General features: G+C 26.9%; 1 protein-coding gene across 2 annotated transcripts; it reads right to left on the reverse strand.

Annotated features, from left to right (window-relative positions):
* Positions 1-1,534: 1,534 nt before the first annotated feature.
* Positions 1,535-6,732, reverse strand: LOC107419347 (protein TIFY 6B). 2 transcript variants are annotated; one of them, XM_048474211.2, is made up of 7 exons: positions 6,300-6,732; positions 4,321-4,517; positions 3,683-3,981; positions 3,446-3,536; positions 3,016-3,355; positions 2,811-2,868; positions 1,535-2,102 (listed from the first exon to the last, which is right to left on the reverse strand). In XM_048474211.2, the coding sequence occupies exons 1-7, from the start codon at positions 6,385-6,387 to the stop codon at positions 1,979-1,981; spliced, it is 1,197 nt and encodes a 398-aa protein (XP_048330168.2). In that variant the 5' UTR covers positions 6,388-6,732; the 3' UTR covers positions 1,535-1,978. The 2 variants fall into 2 exon arrangements, with proteins under 2 accessions (XP_048330168.2, XP_048330167.2); XM_048474210.2 differs by having other exon boundaries at positions 4,321-4,520; positions 6,300-6,730.
* Positions 6,733-21,212: the final 14,480 nt, after the last annotated feature.

Below are 21,212 nucleotides of genomic sequence, written 5' to 3' on the forward strand. Positions count from 1 at the left end.
GGAATTCACATGATTTGAATTGATTAATTTACATCTAATTGATTTATATAAAAAATATCTATATATATTGTAAATAATTATTTGTATATGTTAAATAGTCATACTTATTAGTAACTTAAAACTATTTATATATATTTAATGGTCGGTAATGATATATAAAATACAAAAAAATTATATATAAAAATTATTATACTATTCACAAAATGATACTAGATTCTATAGTAGAAAAGTAATTCAATTGGGACAAAATTATTATCTATAAAAAAGGCAGTAAACCTATAGAGTTAGTAAGCTATGGAATGTTTTATGACTCTCAATTACTTGTACGCTATACAAATGGAAAAAAGTTAAAAAAGAAAAAATAAAACAAATTTAGAAGTAAACAACTCATAATGTAAGTAGTTCATTTTACCAATCAAAAAGCTTCAATGATATTTAATGCCATAGATCCAAATTTATTAGCCAAAGCAACAAATAACACAAACATTGGATGATTAGCATTCTTCCAACAATTATAAAATATATATACATATATATATTATGCATAGTATTTAATCAAATGTTAAATTATTGTTATGTAATAAATACCACATCATTAAAGATCAGGAAACGTGCAAACCCTAGCTAGATAACTCTAAAATTACTATAAAGTTCTAAATTTTTTTTAAAAAAAATATGTTCTAAAATAATTATGAATCTTATACTTCTAACAAAAAAATTCAATTAATATATTTTACTATAAAAACAAATTATAAATATAAACCAAATAAAAAAATAAAAAAATGCCCTTCACGATCTGGGATCCTACCTATAGGCCCTGTTGTCTTGTAGAAAAAAATCTACCTTATTTCTGAGAGTACAGAGTACCAGAAGTTGGCCCAAGAGTGCCACAAGCCATCAATAATTTTAGTTCCACCTTCGCATTTATATATTTAATTAAATTTTAAATATTTCACCTTCACACCTCTTCAATCGATCAAACAGGGAATCAAGAAATGTACTCCAAAAAAAAACAAAAAAACAAAAAAACAAAAAGCAAAACAGTTAATCAAGAAACCTTATTTTCCACTTAACAATCTCATTTAATGACCCACTATTTTATTTTATTTTATTTTTTTAAAAGAAACCATCATTGGAACTTGATAATGGTAAAAGTTTATGCTTAAATGACATTCTGACGCTCAAATTTAGTGAAAATTGCAAGCTTTGGAGAACCCAAACTCTTATCTGGTATTTGAATCAGCTGTCATGTTTAATTGTCTCTTGAATTTTTTACCTTGAGAATCAAGTAATTCGACTTCAAAATCTTTTGTTTAAGAAGGAAGCAATGACTTTGGCACAATATTGTTTTACAATTGTATCACCTTGATTTGATAGACTTTTAAGAATGATATAGTCCGCTTGCAAAATTTAACCCCACTTTTAAACTGAATAAAATGATTCAGTTTGGAAAGTAGAAGGCCAATTCTACACTGTTGAGAGAGAAAGAGAGGTCTAGAGAGAGAAAGAAACGATGAGTTAAAAGAGGAAAATGTCAATACTAGAATTTTTAGCTAATTGTAATCCATTTGAATATCAATGGCTTTATCATCTCAATACAAAAATATGATTGCTTCTCGACTTTGAAGCAAAACTAATAATTTTACAACATAATGGAAAGTACAATGAGTTGCAAAAGATGTTCTTACTGCTATCAGATAAATAGATTCTCACACTAAAATCCAAAACAAAAAAAAAAACAAAAAAATACAGGAAAAAAAGATATACATATACCCTATGAGACTTTCTAAAACCTTGAGGTTGAAGGAATTGATCTGAAAATCAAAAACAAAAATAAAATGTTAAATATTCATGATCTATTCTTCACCTTCGGAGTGGTTTCCAACTATTTTCTTCTCTCTCTCTCTCTCTCTCTCTCTCTCTTTTTTTTTTTTTTTTTTTTGGAATGTTCTTCTTGGTCATACCCCAATTCAAAGGACTAATTACTGGCTGAGAGAGGATATGAACCATGAGAGGGGACAGAGAAACTCTGATCATCGGATCCATGTGTGCTGCATTCTGGAGATTTGTTCTTGACAAAGTAAGGCGATGTACTCACCACCCTATAAAAATCCACACAAAAGCATGTTTCAGCTGACAAGCTCCAAGGCCAACAATCAACAGCAAAGAATAATTATGTGAACCAAACGCTAGCATTTGAAAGATCAATGGGGTTTACACGTAATCAAATTTGAACTAGTATTTTTGATTTGGGTGTTCTATCTAATAGAACAAACTCATTTGCCTGCTTGGTGCTAACCGTGTAACGCTATGAATACAATTATGTACCCAAAGTATGGAATTACTAGGAAAAGAAAACTCACAAGATAAAAACCCACATTACTCTAGAACAACGAGATGACATCTGCAAAGTTTACACTGAAAAAAGGGGTAAAACTTTGGTTCTATTCTACCTTTGTACACTTATGATCTTTTAGTCAGAAACTAAACTCAGCATGTATAAAGTGAAGGCATGGTGTGTATATTGAGATGACCCTAAGGGTGTGAATGCTATTAAGACAATAAGTTTACTTCCAATGTCCTTGGAAAAAGCCACAAAGGTTCACAAAACAATGAGCACAATTTTTATTGTCATGCACTCCAGACTTGCAATAAAGGGAAATAATTGAAACATGGCTGCTGAATATCGCAAAAACTTTTATGGTGCTCTTATTTTAGAGGTGAGCTTGGCTGTTAAACATGCTTCCTCCATGGTTAATTATAACAAACCAGAAAAGAGAACTTCAAGGATAATATGAAAAATTAGTTACCTCTCCTTGCGCTTCTCCAAAAACCGAGCCAAGGATGCTTTTCGTGCCTGAGGCACAGCTATTGCAAACACACAAATAGATTGTTGTAAGGCCAATTTCAATCATGTATTTTACAAGGTCAAATATTAAAGGGATTAAAGGCATCATAAATCACACTTATCATAGTTAAAAAATTATAAAATAAGCAAACTAGATGAGGTTATACCTGTTGGAACCACGGTTGTTGTAGCAGATCCTACTGAACTGACTACCTTAGGAGGTTCCGAATGGTTGCTATGAGAAGTTGAAGCTACCACTGGCTTTACCATTGTTAATTCATGGCTATTAGATCTTCCTCCACACTGAGGACCACCATGTGAAGTCCCAGAAAGAACGTTTGGAAGGCTTGGAATGCCAGAACACGATGATGTAGTATGGGACCAGCTCTTAACAAAACTTTCAGATGTTGCAGGCCTGGGCAATGGTGCCTGCACTTGAGCCATGGGAACTGGTTTGCTATGAGTTGGAGAAGACCCATTTCCTGCCAGTAACATAATTGCCTGAGCCTGAATGGAAATATAAAGAATTAGAAATCAAAGATTCATACACAAATACATTAAAATAAAACAAAGAGACAAGGTCCAAGTGAAAAATACCTTTTCGGGAGATACATCATCATAAACATTCACAGAACCAGCATAAAAGATGGTCAGCTGAGCAGATGACCCTGAGGTTTTTGGAGCATTCCTGCATAGAAATTTAATTTCAAACTTAGAAAAATCTCTTTTATCACTTTGATTTGATATCAACATAGCATTTCAATCTGCAGATATTCTAAAGTAGCTTCTATGAGTAGTATTATGATTGAAACGAGGCAGCGAATGTTGCGATACCTGAGATCAGTGGTACCAACCATGGAACTTGAGGGAAGAACAGAAACAGGGGTTGCAATTGGAATCCCACCTAAGGGTTGTGGTATGATGGTAGAAGCAATTGTGTTCTGCCCAGAAGTAGTGTGAGATTGGATAACATGTGTGCTCAAACCCAAAGGAATTGTTTGGTTGTGTTGGTTGGATATGGGGAACATCTTCACTTCATGAGGATGTTGAACTGCCTGTGCACCAAAGTGCTGTGGAGGAAAGACTGTCATTGCATAGTGATTTCCTGCTTGCTTTTCTTGAATTAAGTTTTTCTGCAAGGTCATAAAGGAAAGAATTAGGTCAAATGACACAGAGCATACTAAATGACCTAAGAAGGAAAGGAATCCCCACCAAATGGAAAATGTTTTGACCAAAACAAGTATTTAAACTTCACTAGCATCTTCTTCTATTTTTAGGTCAGATCACTAGCATCTTATTTGGTATAACAGAAAACTAAATGTACTTCTTTCAGAGTCCGATATGATTAAACCAAATATGAATATCTAAGGTTTCAAAATTTACAAATCCGTTGGAGAATACTAAAAAATCTTCAAAGCAATAATAAATAAATAATTTGCCAAACCTTAAATAAAAAATATGAAAAAAAAAACCTGGATTGCACTAGAGAATGGCTTCTGGCTTGTGCCAAAAGCATCAGCAGGCGATATAGTCATGTAAGTTGATGATGCAAGTGGATCTTGAACTGTCTTTCTTGACCTATCTTCCTGAGCAGCCTTGAAAGACAAAAACTGCGGAAGGGCAGAAACCTTGTTTGAAAATGACCACTGCATCCCTGAATCCCTCACAACTGCTGCAAAATCAATAAAATGGAAGATGTTTCAAATTAATTTCTTTTAAAAAAGAAAGAAAAAAGCTATGTATTTAAGATCTTAGCAACAGAAGACATCCATTCCAATTCATATCTTGTTGATAACAAAAGTACCTTAAACAAAAAAAAAAAGAACTCATCTATCAAGGTTAGATTCAAAAAGCAACAAAAGATTCAATGACCCACATAAGAACATACCCATTGCCTATGAAAATATATTATCCTTCCAATACAAAAACTATGTAAGAATTGAAAGTTTTCTCATATATATATATATATATATACATGTTCACTGCAGCTGTCAAACCATGATGAATATATATAGCTGCATCTCATAATAAGTCATAAGTGATAACAAAAAGAAGAAAAAAAAATGATAACATCTAATGATGGATGCCTACTTACACTGTTAATATATCTTGCATCAAATAGGGAAGGTGCAAAGGCAAAGGAAAAAAAACTGGTAACATCAACAAACAGGGAATACAAATACTTAAAAAAACCTTTTGTAACAATATTTAATTAAGCTGCACTCTCCATGATGAGGCATAAAAAGATAAATTACTCATAATCAAAGCTTAGTTTTTTGTTTTTTTGCTAGTATTATATTATAATTGCTGGAAGCAGCTGGACAGGCACTACAATTTAGAAAAAGCAAATTTAAAAATGTGAAACTTAGTATATAATAAAGTCTTTGTTATCATAAAGCATTATTCAATTGCCTTTTTTTTTTTTTGGGTGAATGGATTATTCAATTGCATTGTGCTAATTAAAGTTATCTGTTGTATCGTATATAAAAATGTTTCTTGTTGGAGAGGTTTTTAATTAAAAATATATTTAGCACCTGTTCAGGCACTGCTATTGAGGATGACAATTGTTTATAATATGTAAAGCAACGTGATTGATTAATTTAATATATCACCACCTCATGCGCATGTTAGGAAAGAAAACATCATCTTAATTATTAATTAAACCCCATGTACCCACGAAAACATATGAAATAAAATATGGGGAAAAAATTAAAAACATTTTCAAAATGTCAAATATAAAAATAAAATTTGATTTTTAAAATGAAAGCATTAAAAAGGACAGCTAAGCCCATGTTTCTAGTACCAAAAAAAAATTATGAAGACCAACTGCAACTAATAGATTTTAAGTTGAATGATTAATTATTATTTCAAAAAGAAATTAAATTTGTCCTAAAAAATTGGGTAAAAGACCTGTGAAGTAATTTTATGTTATGCTTTTACAAAGATTTACCTAAAAACGTGGTAATCCAAATTCTCAATAAAAACAAAAATAGCAAATAATAGCGTTTGCTATCACAAATAGTTCATAAAATTCCGTTTGGCGGCTGAGAAAAATCAAAAACAGAGAAAATGGAAACAAAACACTTCTAAATCTTAAATTTCGAGTTTCACAATCCTCAAAAGAAATAAAGGAAAAAAAAAAAAGTTTTTTTTGGGACACCGAAGAGAAAGTTTGAAAGGGGGGGGGGGGGGGGGAAGAAAACCTCAACTTGGAACCCAGTATGCGTGCTTAACTATTCATAAATGTTTCCGAGGACCCAAATCGGAAAAAGCCTCATTAGAATTCTACTTTTGCTTATTTTCCTACATTTTCCCAGCATCCAAACAGAAAACAAATATAGAATTTCGCAACCATACATAATCATAAAGCAAAAGAAAAAAAAAAGAAAAAAAACAAAATTTTCAGAACAGAAAAAAATTAGAAAAACAAAAATAAATAAATAATACAAACCTGAATTCTTATAACCACCATCAGTGGGTTCTTCATGCACAGCCAACGATTCTTTTTTAGAACTCAAACCCAAGAAATCTCTCTCCATTTCAAACGTGGGAAAAAAAATTTAAAAATTTCAAATTCAGAGCTGAATTACTGGATAAAGAATTAAACTTTGAAAAAAGTTTGTGAAATCTGTATCCAATTGCACAAAGAATCACTGATTTTGAAAGAGATTTTGAAACAGATATGAAAATATCCCAAAATTCATCCAATTGAAAAAGATAGAAAAATAATCCCTAATTCAAAAACCATGAAGAAGGAGAATAAGAATAAGAAAGAAGAAGAAGAAGAAAGATTCTTGCTTCTTTAACCAGACCAAGTAAAAAAAAAGCAGAAGCACCTGTATGGTTCTTTGGCATGAAAGTTATAAAATTTCCATATCTTTCAATTATTAATTTATTTAAAAAAATATAAAAAAGAAAAAATATATATTTTTGTCATTATAAGATTCTCTTTTTTTGTGGGGTCGGTTACCGGTTGGTCCCCTATTTCGACCGGGAATGGCCAGTAGTCCAGCACGTGCGTCACCCAACCCTGGGCCTTCAAACACTGACGACTGAATCTTGATTTGACACGTGGATCATCGTTCCGTATGTTTTTTGTTCAGTAATTTTTTTTTTAAATAAAATAAATTAAAATTTTGTCATGTGCTTTTCAGAGAACGTTTCACGAGAAAATGATAATTAATAAGTAAAATAAAATAGATTTGGTTTTTATTTTTGAAAAGGAAATGAAATGGGAGATTCTTCTTCTTCTTTTTTTTATTTTTTATCTGACGCAGGGTTCACCAATAATACACGGATTTGAGTGTTTCTTTTTTTTTTTTTTTTTTTTTTTTTTTGGACGCACACGGATTTGAGTTTGAAGGACAAATGAGACAGAACCACGTGGGGTGACCATGTGTATGTACAACATTTTTTATTTTTAGATAAATTCATGTGTGTGAACAATGTTTCAAATATTATATAAATTTATTTAAGTATATACTTATATTTATCTTTTTAATAATTTATAATTAATTAATAAAATTATATTAATATATTAATCATATGGCAGCCAGTTTAGTTTCTACTTTATTTAGGTTGAGGAAAATACTAAAATAATACTCATCTAATTTCATGAAGAAAATACCAGGAAGAGAGAACAGTTGGAAATAGGTGGATTAAAAAATATTTTAGGTAAAATTAGAAAAATCAACCTTGTAAATTTTAATTGGTTCTTTCAAGAATACTCCAATACCAAAAGCACTGTTTGCTTTATAAAATTGATTATGGAAGAATCATATTTTTGCCAAGTTTACTTAACGCCCAAGTTCACCAACATTGTTAGTGAATTAATATTAAAAAGTCCAAAAGTCAATGTAAACATAGAAACTAAAATATCTCACTCGTGAAATTTGATAAACAGTGTATTTTATTACCACAGTGTGAAATGAAAATATTTTAAATCGGTTTTCATAAAATTTACCCAAAAAAGTCACTCACCAAGCAATTAACTTCTCTAGGTTATAATCCAATCATGGTATGGTAATGGAATGCCATTATTCCACACATTTAAGTTCTTATTCATAACATTAACACCAATCATATCAAACACCAAGTGTTTTGATTTCTCAAGCAATAATTCCAAGCCACAAATTCCTTTGTCTCTCCCACATATGTATGATAAGTCCATCTCCAATAAATAGTACTCTTTTATCATACCTGTTTTTTTTTTTTTTTTTCTATGAATATATATATATATATATATATATAAGAGTGGATATAGACTACTTAAAGCATTCTGAACAAAGTGGATAGCACAAATTTGGACATATATATTTGGCAATACAATTTTGAAGGGTGGCGCTGCCTTAGAGGAACCCTTTTTATCATATGCTTGTTTGGGGGGTCCCATCTAGTATCACTCATTGTATAGCTAAAATAGTGTCAAAGAGTTTAACTGTTTGGGATACTTTCACTATAGATTTTAGTACTACAAACATGTGTCATCATGCTTCTTTTTGACTAGAATTATTGAAATGGAAATGCGATAAGACATATGAGGACATGCACTTTAGAATTTACCCAAAAAAAAAGAAAAAAGAGAGAGAGAGAGAGAGAGAGAGAGAGAACATCACTTTAGAAAATAACACCAAGACTTAAAAAAAAAGGACAAAAAAATAAATTCTCTAAATATGCAAATTACATGTCAAGGAAAGTTCTTTTTTTTTTTTTTTTTGGTAAAATAGATTTCATGGAATCATGATAATAAGAATAAATTCAAGTTAAAATTTACATGTTGTTTTGTCTCTATGGAAGTGCCGAATCAATTTCTTATTGGGGATTAAAAATACTAGTGAATAGTTTAAATAATCTCTTTTTCTTTTTCTTTTTTTATTTCTTGCTCTCTATTGTTAATTAGTTGGAATTGGGGCGCGCATCTAAATCACCATTTTTTTATTCTTCTCGTATAATAATGCTTAGCATTTTCCATGGTGTAAACAGGAGACGAGGAAACATTATGGTAATAATAATACTATCAATTATCATGTTGTCATAAATCCGAGCCAAATTAATATTTAATAATCCTAATCTAATCGAATGGCTAAATTTAAGAAAGAGTCAACTTAAAGAAATTTTTTTTTTTTTTAAGATAAAAAAAGTCAATTTTAATTAGGAGGTCCCTTTCACATTGTAAAAGACCTCCAATGGAAGAGAAGACATGACATTGCAAATTGCCAACTTGACAAAAATGTGGGGCATGCAAATCAATTCAAGGGGACCACATGAAAGGATTTGATGCAGCTTTCATCTTCATCTAGGGTCTAGGGTTGTAAATAGGCTACAGTAGCTTGAGCTGCTCAAACTAGGTTTGATTTTAGTTGATTGGAACTGGATTTGTAAAGGAAACAAATCAAGCTTGAATGAGAAATAAAACTCGTATATCAATCTTAAATAATAAATTAAATTCATAAATAGTTTATGAATAATTTGAATTTGTTATTTATATATTTATATAAAATAATATTATAAATCTAACCAATTAAATATTTATAATGCATAAATAATATTTTTTTATATTTTAAATATATAAAATTTTAAAAAATTAAATAATTTTATAATAAAATAAATAAAATTTATTAGTTATTAATATTAAAATTATTATTTAAAAATAAATAAATGTTCAATTATTTAAATATTTATATTGTAACAAACCAAACCGAATTAAGCTTAAGCTTCCTATGAATGAGCTGAACCGAGGTTAAGTAAGTTATTTTAAAACTTTTTAATCTTGAGCTCTACTTAAGCACTCCTAAAGTCATGTGAATTGAATTTGAGAATATTAATACTCAATTCATTTATACCTTATCTTTAACTTTAACCCTTCCTTTTCTAAAAAAAAAGAAAAAAGAAAAATCATTCTTTTTCAACTGTCTTTTTCTTCTTATCAAATATTTTTAATAACAAATTCATTTTTTTTTTTTTTTTTTGGTTTGTGCCAAAAGTTTTTTCCATAACACACTAGCTCTGTAATAGAGAGACAAAGAAAGAGGGTTTTATCGAGGGGTGGAAAAAAAATTTTAAAACGATAGGCTATGTTTAATTATAAATTAAAATATTATTAATGGATTTAGTAGTAAATAAAACAAATCTTGATTAGAGAATGTTGTTTTTAAAACACAAAAAGTAAATTAATAATCATGACTAAATGGGCATTTTTGTAGTAAAATTCCATATATATACTCATAAACTTTTATATTTTTATTGCATTGCAAAATTTGTTATGCTTATAAAATATATATACAAAATATATCTCCGATCTATTTTTTAAGTTACAAATGAGGTTGGTCCAATGATTTACATAAGACATTGTAACATAGAAAAGTTGCTCTTTTCTATTTTTTTTTTAAGGAACTTAGAATAAGTTGCTCAGCAACAATAACAATGTCTAGTATATGAAAATCTTAATAAAATTTAAAATATTATAAATTTTAAAAGAAAAAAAAATGGTTAAACAAATGAAATGGAAAAACCAACTCCATATTTTTAGGGATGACAATTTACCTCGAATTGCCTCGTCCTATGATAACCAACCCTAAATGGAGTGGGGCTTGCTTTGATAAAATGGGGCAGTAAGCAAGGACAGGACAAATGTTTTTTGGCCTCTGGTCGGGGAATGAGTCGGGGAATATAGTCCCCTCCCCATACCCCGCCCCATTTATATATTTATATATAATAATAATTATATTATTTATTTTTTATATATAATTTTTTTATTTTTTTTGTATGGTTTAAAAAATGATATGAAAATATTAATAAGTTTTAAATATATTATTTTAAAAAAATAAAGATTTGAAGAAAATTTTATTTTTTTAAAATAAAATAAAAATAATTAAACGGAGAACAGAGCCTATTTTTTAATTGTCGTTTCTTTTTTTTTTTTTTTTTAATAGTCCTTCCTCGCATCTCAAACATGAAATGGAAGTTTTCCATAGGATAGAGCTGTTCAATCTCTCTCTCTCTCTCCATGCATAGACATTATATTTGTTTATCCCAGTTCAATATTTTTTTAATCAAAATTGTTATACAAATATAAAAAAATAAAAATAAAAAGTTGGGAAAATTTTTTATGGTATAGATGTTTGACAGTTTTTAATTTATAAATAAAAATTAAGATAAAATTTTTTATAAAATCGATCGTTTTTATGTAGGTAATATGTTTGTAAAAATGTAGAAATATCTATACAATTGAAAAATTAAATAGTTAACTTTTATTTTTTATTTTTTTGCTTGATGTAATTAGGTTCATCTGTATAATATTTTACCAATTATTTTTTTGTGGTTGATTGATCCTCTTTTGTATTTTGGCTTTTGGACAGTGACGTAAGTAGTGACATCTTTCTTTGTTATCTTTTGTTTGTTAAAATAATCAATTTTAATTGTAGAAACTGCATTTTCATTAGTGATTTCAAATAGAGAATAAAAAAAAGAACTCTATGAACTAATTTATAGCTATAATTCAAATAAATAAATGCTAGGGTGGTTTTAAGGGGAAAAAAATAAAGAACAGAAAAGAAAGTTATTATTAAATTAAAAAACAAATAAATACTATTTTAAGTAGCTGCCTTTATGTTAATCATCAATATTTCTTAATAATTATTGTATGTATATTTTTAATGGCTACATATATACTTTAATTTATTTATTCAATGTACATATTGAAATACGATAACATATTTTTTGGTTAAACAAAAAAGAAAAAGTGTTATTAAAAGATACTATAGGAGTAAATAAAAGAACCTCAAAAGGCATTTCCCTCGAAATATTTAAAAAAAAAAAAAGTAAAAATTTATATCTTTTAATCGTCAAAATTGTGATATCTACTTTAAGCAATCAATTAAAGTGTTCAGTAAAGTATTAAAAAAAAAAGAAGAGTAAAGTATTAAAAAATATTAATTTAAAGTGTTCATTAAAGAATATATAATGCTTTTTTTCCATCATGTATTTTAGTGGTTTGATCCATATTTTCAACCGCATGTCCAAAATGTTTCATTAATTTCAAATTCAAGGACTTAAAATTTGTAATTTTTAGTTCTAGTACGAAATGTATAAAATTGGATAAAAGATTCAAAAGTCAACATAATCAATTACCTGACCAACAAATAATAATATTAATAATCAATTACCATTTAATAAAACAAATATAAGGAAAATTCAGGATTAATTGTCTCTTAAGTTTTGACCAAATAGCTTGTGGTAGTGTCCACACTCTTTGATATGTGAGGTGTTGGGTTTGAGTAACCCTAACAAAATATATATATATTTAATCTTTTTTTGGTTGAAAGTTGGTTCATTACTAGTTAAAAATATAATAATAAAATAAATTTTGACTACAGAAATCATATATGTTAAATTTTATTTTAAAAAAAAAAGTCATATATCTTAAATTGATGTTCATATAATTTTTTTTTTGGCATTAAATATTCATATAATTGACATAAAAATTAATCATTAGATATTAATCCAAAAAAAAAAAAAAAAAAAAAAAAGAAGAAGAACGAAAAGAAAACAGAAAGTACAAATTTCTAGCTTCCTACAAACACCCAGAAGTTGACATTTTATATAAATTTTTTGACACTTTCTCCTTATCCTCATCACCATTATTTAATTAGTCAGTGACCAAAAAAAAAAGACCAATTTAATTACATTTATATGTGTACAGTGTATTGTTATTGCACATGTGTAGGACCTTCAAATTGAAACATGTTTTTGGTTAATAATATATGTCTATTTCAATCATTTAAATGGATGTGAAGTTTGCACTCACCTATAAAATATAAAAAATAAAGAGACCCACAAAACCCCGTTGGACAAGGAGCTCTTGAATCTTTTTCTTTCTTTCTTACTTTTTTTTTTTTCCATTAATTTTTCAAAATTATATTAGTTATGATAGAGATTAGTTGACTTTTTTCTTCTGCTTTTTCTCTAAGTTTTTTTTTTTTTTTTAATTTTAATATTCTTTTTAAGCTTTCATTTAATAAGAGAAGTTTTCAAATTTTTTTTTATCTATATATACTGACAGCATTATAGTCAGATCCATATTTAGCATGCATGTGAGATGATCTAAATAAGGCGATGACATATGATAAAGGGCCAAAAAGAAAAAAATTTGCCATCAATAATAGCAGACTTAGCATGTTACTATTTTAGGTGGGAAAATGTTTCTTAGTTGGTGGAAAAATTAAGAAAATATATATTTTTTAATAAATCATGATTACGTAATAAAAAAGTTATAATATAATGTCTAATTAATTTTCAAGTGAAATTAATTAATTGAAGAAATCGTAATAAGAATAATTAAAATATTAGAGTTATAATAATTAAAAAAAATTTTGACTTTTACCCCTTACAAACATGGTACGATTTTTTTGACAATATTATCACTATTTGGCCAGTTACATATTTAATAGATAATAAATTAATTCATAGACATGCAATCAATTTTTTTGCATAATATTACTATGTTATGGACAGTTACAAATTTATACACAAAATTATAAAATTTTTGGCATGCTATTAAATTATGATTATGCTATCAATTTTCGAACGGTTATTAATTTCTGCATAGTATTACCACCATTTAAACATATTACAATTTTTTTTTTTTTTAAAAAAGTTACCACTATATGAACTATTTTTAATTTTGAAGGTAATATTACCATTATATAGATATGTAACCATTTCATGAACCTTTAAACATTTTCAGACAATATTATAATTTTATAGCCAATATTAGCACTTTATGGACCCATATCTAATTAATGGTCAATATTATCATTTTTAGGATATGTTATTTATTATGGATCATGTTACCATTTAATGGATAAAATACCTCTTTTTTTTTTTATTTTTTAAATGTTATTAATTTATAGAAAATGGTACCATTTAATGGATTGTTACTTATTTCTAGATAATATTACCCTTTTAAGGACATATTACCTTTTTGAGGATAAAGTTACCACTTTAAAGATTGTTGCAAATACATTAACAATGTTATCTTTTTTTGGATATGTTACATAATTATTGATATGTTATCAGTTTATAAATCATTATATATTTTTGAATAGTATTACCATTATGTAAGTGAAGTTATAACTTTATGGATTATTACAATTTTATAGATAATGTTACCACTTTAATGAACATGTTAAAATTGTGTGACAAGCTTACCACTTTGTGGATTGCTACAAATTTTTTAGCAATGTTACCACTTTATAAATATATTATTCAATATTGGATATGTTATTATTGTATGAATAGTTACCTATTTTGGTACAATGTTACAATTATACCTCTTTTTATGTGGGTAAACTTACCATTTTCTGGATTTATACAAATTTATGAGCAATGTTACCACTTTACTGGTATGTTGCTCAATATTGGATATATTATTATTATTATTATTATATGAGTAGGTACCTATTTTTGGTAAAATATTACTACTATATGATATGTAACTTCTTTTTGTGCATAAAGTTGTACCATTTTATTGATTGCAATAAATGTTTTAGGATAATGTTACCACTTTTATGAACATGTTACACAAAGTAGGATATGTTACCATTTTTCGAGAGTACGGCCACAATTTTATGCATAATGTTATCATATTAATGAACATATTGCAAATTGTTTGGACAAAATTATCAATTTATGACTTAAGAATTTATGGATAGTATTACCACTAAATAGATATTTTACTTAATTTTCTCTTATGTGCTTTACAATTAAGTTAATTTTGCAATTTGATTAAGTGTCTCCTGCACAAAGAACAATAGTAATAATAAAAAAAAGATAAAACCTTTATCAATAAGAAAAGCAATTCAGCAATTGAAACTTACAAAAAATGCAATATTTCAATAAAAAATTTGATATTCAATTGCTGAAATAGTGTTATATAACATGACTTCCAACCACAAAATAGACGCTCAAAACACATTAAAAAAAAAAAAAAAAAACAAAAGAAAAAAGCTATGAACTTAGAGATGAAATAAAAATATCATTTTCTTGGAACTTACGGCTTGAATTATGGTTTTTGGGATTCCCTCCAAAATCAAGCTAGTTTCACCTTTAGTAACATTCTTCTAGTCTTTTAATCAAAAGCCCGAATATTATCTTCTCCAGTATACGCTTTCCTTCATTAATAATCTTAATTTACCCCAAAAATTATAAAAAAAGAACATAAAAAAAAAAAAATCAAAACTCAGCAAATCATTCTCACGAAAACCACCAATATGATCATAATTTCTGTACCAATTATTCATTTAGTTGTTTATTTTTCACACCATAATTGGATGATTATTAATTTCTTGCGTCAAATTTTCATTTAGACATGTTTGGATAGAGATAAAGTTAGTAGGAATCTAATTTCCTGAGAAAAATAATAATTTTTTTTTTATTTGGATATTTATTATAAGGTGAAAAAATGTAGATTTAGGAAATTAGATTCCTATCAATGTAGAAAAATATGTAAAAAAGTTGTTCCCATATATATAGGTGTCATTTTGAGAATATTAGAGAAAATAGTTTTGAAATTTTTTCTAAATAAATATTTACCCTTAATTTATCATACAATGTTAAATTTAATTACTTATAAATCCCAACTTTCTTATTACTTATTAACCAAATCAAAAGAAAAATTAATTATCAGGAAACTAAATATCAAGAATCATTTTCTTTCTCAACTTTGACATTGCATAAACGGGGCTTAGTTATTTATTTTTTTTACACCATAATTGGATTTCCAAAGAAATATAAGAAAGAGCAACAAATACCCATAATTGAAAAAAAAAATGAAAAATCTACGTATTTGTAAACAAAAATAGGCGATAGTTAACTGTTTTGTCCAACAACCATCATTGAAATGTTCTTCAAAATTCAACCACCACCACCACTAATCCAAAACATGAACTCGATCATCTCATCCCTCTCAATGAGTTCTCTCTCCAAGTGGAAGGTCTGAACCCTAAAATTGATTTTCTCCTTTCTTAAAATCAACAATCCTCGTGTTGAGATGGATAACTGCCTTCTTTGCCTCATAAATCTGGTGAAGAAGCCGTTTTCTTCTGCTTGCCATGTGTTTAATGGCTTGAATAGAAAAAAAAATTGTTTCTTGTAGCAATATAGCGATGAAGAAATTTGGAGAAACTAACGACGTGTTTGCATAAATATAAAGTTGTAAAGTTAGTGGGAATCTGATGTCTTTGGAAAAGTGATGATTTTTTTTTATTTGGATATTTATTGTAAGATGAAAAAATACAGATCTAGAAAATTAGATTACCATCAATATAAAAAAATATATGTTATTCCCACCTATCTGTCTATATATATATATATATTTACAGCTTGATGGCTGAATGTTTGTTGTAAACACAAATACTCATGCATATATCGTTTTTTTTCCTTTTTCTACCACAAACTATATCCTTTTTTTTTTTCCTCTACCACAAACTCTCTTTTCTATCTCCTCCATACTTTCTCTCGAGTATCATTTTCCTCTCTTCTTATTCTTTCATTTCATCTCTCTTTGTTGTCCTCATTTATGCTGAAAAAACAAAACTAAAAACATTTACTATTTTATTTTTTTCTGCTTTTCATTTTTAAAACAATCAAACTAGTTCTCAAATTTTTAAAACAATAAATATTTCAAATGCATTTTTTTTTTTTTTTTGGTTTATAGTATTAAATATAAGGTTTGGGTTCACCAACTGTCCAATTTCTTCGGCGGTTATAATGACTATATTGTTGTATATAAGAACTTTTAAAATCTACAAATAATGTGATAGCATGTGATTGGTTATTAATTTAAAACCAATATATTTTTACAGGTTTTGACATATATATTTTTTTTATAAATATTCATACGAAAAATATACGATGATATGGATCAATAGAAGAAGCGACCTACAATATGCACATTCACCCAAAAAAAAAAACAAAAAACAAAACAAAACAAAAAGGATAAAACATAGACTGTGGACAAATTGAAATCTAACAAAGTGTAGTGTAAATTGGCAATTATTTTATAGCCACTCTTTGTACAACACAGTTTTCATAATTCAGCAACCACTTCATGCAAAGAAAATAGAGCTCAAAACCCTCTTGAAGGCAAAAAAAAAAAAAAAAAAAAATCACACAAATCGAAGGTCCTATGATATTACCCAAAAAAAAGAACATAAAAAATGAATAAAAATATTATCTATTATTTTATTTTCATGTAGATTTCGATAAACATCACTTTCTCACATTCAATCCCTTTCTTGTGGGCCTTAATGTGGTTAAAATTCAATCTCACCACTCCATTCTAAAATATATATATATATATATATATTTTTTTTTTTCTAAATATTCATGCGAAAAATACACGATGATATGGATCAATAGAAGAAGCGACCTACAATATGCGCATTCACCCAACAAAAAAAAAAAAACAAAAAAAAAAAAAAACAAAAAAAACAAAAAGGAAAAAACATAGCATGTGGACAAATTGAAATCTAATAAAGTGTAGTGTAAATGGCAATTATTTTATAGCCACTCTTTGTACGACACAGTTTTCATAATTCAACAACCATCTCATGCAAATAAAAATACAGCTCAAAACCCTCCTATGATATTACCAAAAAAAAAAAAGAACATAAAAAAATGCATAAAAATATTATCTATTATTTTATTTTCATATAGATTTCGATAAACATCACTTTCTCACATTCAATCCCTTTATTGTGGGCCTTAATGTGGTTAAAATTGACAAAAGGCACAAGGTTCTAAAGTGTGTGACACAATATTATCATATTACAATTGAATAAAATTTGAAGTCCTTCAATATGTTTCATATATTTTTTAAATTAATGCTTTGTGGACTCTAATAAAAAGTAACCATGTGGGTGGCACGAGAAAAAGGCCAAATTCTTAATTTGTTAATATTACTAAGAATCTTTGAAGAAAATGGTTGTGTCCCCTATAGGCCTAGTTTTACTTTTGGAAAGATCTATTTTCGAATATTACAATATCATTTTAATTAAAATTGTCTTTAATTGCAATAAATTGAGCCAATAAAAAACTTGTCTTTGATAGGACATTTTCCATACGTCAACAGTGACCTAATCTTTTATTTTTTATAATAAATTCATGTATGGTGTAACTTAGGGATAGACCAAGGAAAGGATGGGAAAACACGTTCTCCATGTTGTAAGCAAAGTTAAAGGTATCATACTCCAACTTGCACCTATAAAAAGATTAATTAAAAGGAACAATGTGCTTTTGGAGTTTTGGCTAGATACCCTTTCTCTTTTCAGGGTTTTTTATATTTGCATTTATTTATCTTTTTATTATTACCTTTTTTTTTTTTTTAAATGTGTCTGAATCATGTGCACTTAAATTTTGTTAATTGGAAAATATTGTTATTTTATCATGCAATTATCCCTCAAGGAGTTAATTATCCAATCCTATCTTATATTATGTATAAAAATACAAACTATAAATATTATTGACAGTGTATTACATAATGTGTAATTTTTTTATTTTTTTTTTAATATGGGAATAGGGAATTCAAACTTTATAACTTTATGAGATGGATTGGCAAAGGTTTATTTTTTAAATAATTTATTTTATTAGTTATAATATTTTTTTCCCATTTGGTATTTTGTATTCATAAATTTTTAGATTTAAGTGTGAGTAATTTATTAATTGAGTTATTCTAATTTGACTTTTTAAAATGTTTAGTATGCTAATTTTTTGGATATAGAATTTAATAATTGAGATCCTCAATTTATATTGGTGGAATTAAGGATATACGTTAAAATCTTGATAGATGAATATTTGATAAATTAATAATTTTACTAAATAAATTAATTTATCATACATAATGAGAAAATTTTACTTAATAGTTTTTATTTTTTAGTTAATAATTTTATTCCTTCCATTAGTGGACTTCCCTGTATGGTAAAATTTTCAAATTTTTTACTTGTTGATTGAGTTGTGATCAAGTTTGTTAATTTGATCAAACCCAATTGATCTTTTCTTTTGTCAATATATATTATATTATTAGTAAAATTATATTTCAAAAATAATATAATTTTTTTAAATTAACAAATTATTTATTTATCGATAAATAAATAATTTTTTTTAAATGAATATAATTTTTTAATAATTACATAGATATATATATTTATAGCGGTTTTCCTCAATATATAATCTAAATTGAAGCTAGGTAAAATTAATACTCACATATTATCATGTGAATGTTTTACGGCTAAATTCACTACTATGTTGGAGTTTTTCATTTTGCTGCTTCTTAAATTGTCATTTAAAAAAAAAATTTCTTAAATTGTCTTTAAATGCATCAAATATGTATATTGTAAAACTTTAAATTAGAAATTTTGTCCATTAGAGAAACAAAAATAAAATAAAATAAAATAAAATAGAAGGTGTCAGTTTTTAACAAACTTCAACGTACTAAATTAAGTTCAACCATACACATGTGTGCATGAACACAGTAAATACAGTATATATAGAAAGTAAACAATTATGTGTATGTCAAGCTAACATTACATATTAAGTGAAGTTGACTATCAGGCTGGAAACACCGAGGTAGAAGAATTATTGTAAATTTTCCAAAAAAGAAAGAAAGAAAAAAAAAAGATTACATCAAATTTTTTTTTAAATGATAAAAGCCTTTTATTTTCTAAAATATTTTTTTAATTATATTTAAAATTTTATACATATATAAGTTATGTTTGTTTAAGAAGAATATATTATCCTTCTACCATATATGAAGTTTCATCTACCTACTGGTTTTATCTATGTTAATTAAGGTTTTCTTTTTTGTATTTATTGTTAAATATATTTCCTTTGAATCATGGTTAAAATTTAGTCATTTAATGGAGTTTATCTTTTCCCTAGAAAAAAAAAAATAATAATAACAAAACAAGAAGAGTCAAGTGGCATTTTGATTAACAAAAAAATTGTATAATGTAATCCTTTAATATATTCACTATAGACAGTTATGATAATGGCTGGTGATATTCATAAGGTTTATAAAATTCACACAAAAAAAAGTCTCAAAAAAATTTCCCCAAAATAAAATTACACTACTGCTTCAATTTTTATTTTTATTGAAATTCAAGTGTCATTATGTTAAATTGAACTTATGCAAATTTGCATAAAGTATTGTCATCAATCAAATTCAGGTTGATCTGATAATTTTATTAATATATTCTTCATTATAAATTGTTAAATAATTTAAAATGTTAATATTTTAAATTTTCATTTATGGTCTAACGAAATTTATAAATTTATTTTTTTCAAATAAAATTTGAATAGTTTATTAAAGCTATATTAAATTCATTTTTATTTTTAAATCTCAACGTATAAATTTTTTAATAATTTCAATGCTGATGATAAAACTACTTTTATGGTTGCCATTTCCTGTATGTTGCTCATTGTAATATCAAGGATCCTCTCAAATTCTGAAGTTAAGCCCTATAATTTGAATTTGAGAGTCCAAAAGATTTAGGTCCAGGCCCTTTTCTTTGAGCCAAGCCTAAAACGTTCATGGGCTTTAAAATGAACTCTTGGACCCTTAATTCCAGGTTTTTTTTTTTTTTTTTTTTTTCAAAAGACTGTCCTTAGTTACAGTTGATTTTTTTTTTTTTTGAGTGACAGTGGGAAATATTTGGCTAATGAAATTGTGCCATTTGGCACCTTTGTAAATTTAGAATAATTAGAATTTTAGAATCATCTTCTAAAATTAAAGATTATTATTTGCCACAAAAATAACATAACGACTCTTCATATTATTAATTGATATTCTCAGTTTTAAATTTTATAATTTTTAATTTCTTAGTAATTTTTTTGTTTTTTGTTTTTGGTTTTTCAAATTGATTGAATGGTTTTTGATCATCAATCCTTTTACTATATTAGTTATTATATTAACCATACTACTTAATGTATCAAATGCTTTCCAATCATTTAAGTGATATGACATTAAAAGGGGTAAATATTTTTATTCTTATTACAAGTTTACAAAGCATTTATTAATTACAAAATTGATGGCAAAATCTATTAGGTCTTATCATGCAAATTTCCTCATTTCAAATCTCATACAATGTAAAAAGAAAGAAATGCTAATCCCCTGTTATCATACCATCATAAGAATTCTTCGATACATATATATATATATATATATAGAGAGAGAGAGAGAGAGAGAGAGAGGGCAATATCTCTACAATAGTATAATCTTATAAAAAAAATGTAATAAATTATAAATTTTGCTAGCAGGGACATTATTTTTTATCATGATATAGATGTTTAATGTCAGATAATATATTAT

This window comes from Ziziphus jujuba, chromosome 2 (genome assembly GCF_031755915.1).
Source record: "Ziziphus jujuba cultivar Dongzao chromosome 2, ASM3175591v1".
In the NCBI taxonomy this organism is placed as follows: domain Eukaryota; kingdom Viridiplantae; phylum Streptophyta; class Magnoliopsida; order Rosales; family Rhamnaceae; genus Ziziphus; species Ziziphus jujuba.

Bases quoted from the DNA above. Each gene is read 5' to 3' on its own strand.
- LOC107419347 (XM_048474210.2), bottom strand. From the start codon at position 6,387: ATGGAGAGAGATTTCTTGGGTTTGAGTTCTAAAAAAGAATCGTTGGCT. The intron at 4,521-6,299 runs GTTTGTATTATT...TTGATTTTGCAG, and splicing joins TGGTGGTTATAAGAATTCAG to CAGTTGTGAGGGATTCAGGG. The intron at 3,982-4,320 runs GTTTTTTTTTTC...ATGACCTTGCAG, and splicing joins CATTCTCTAGTGCAATCCAG to AAAAACTTAATTCAAGAAAA.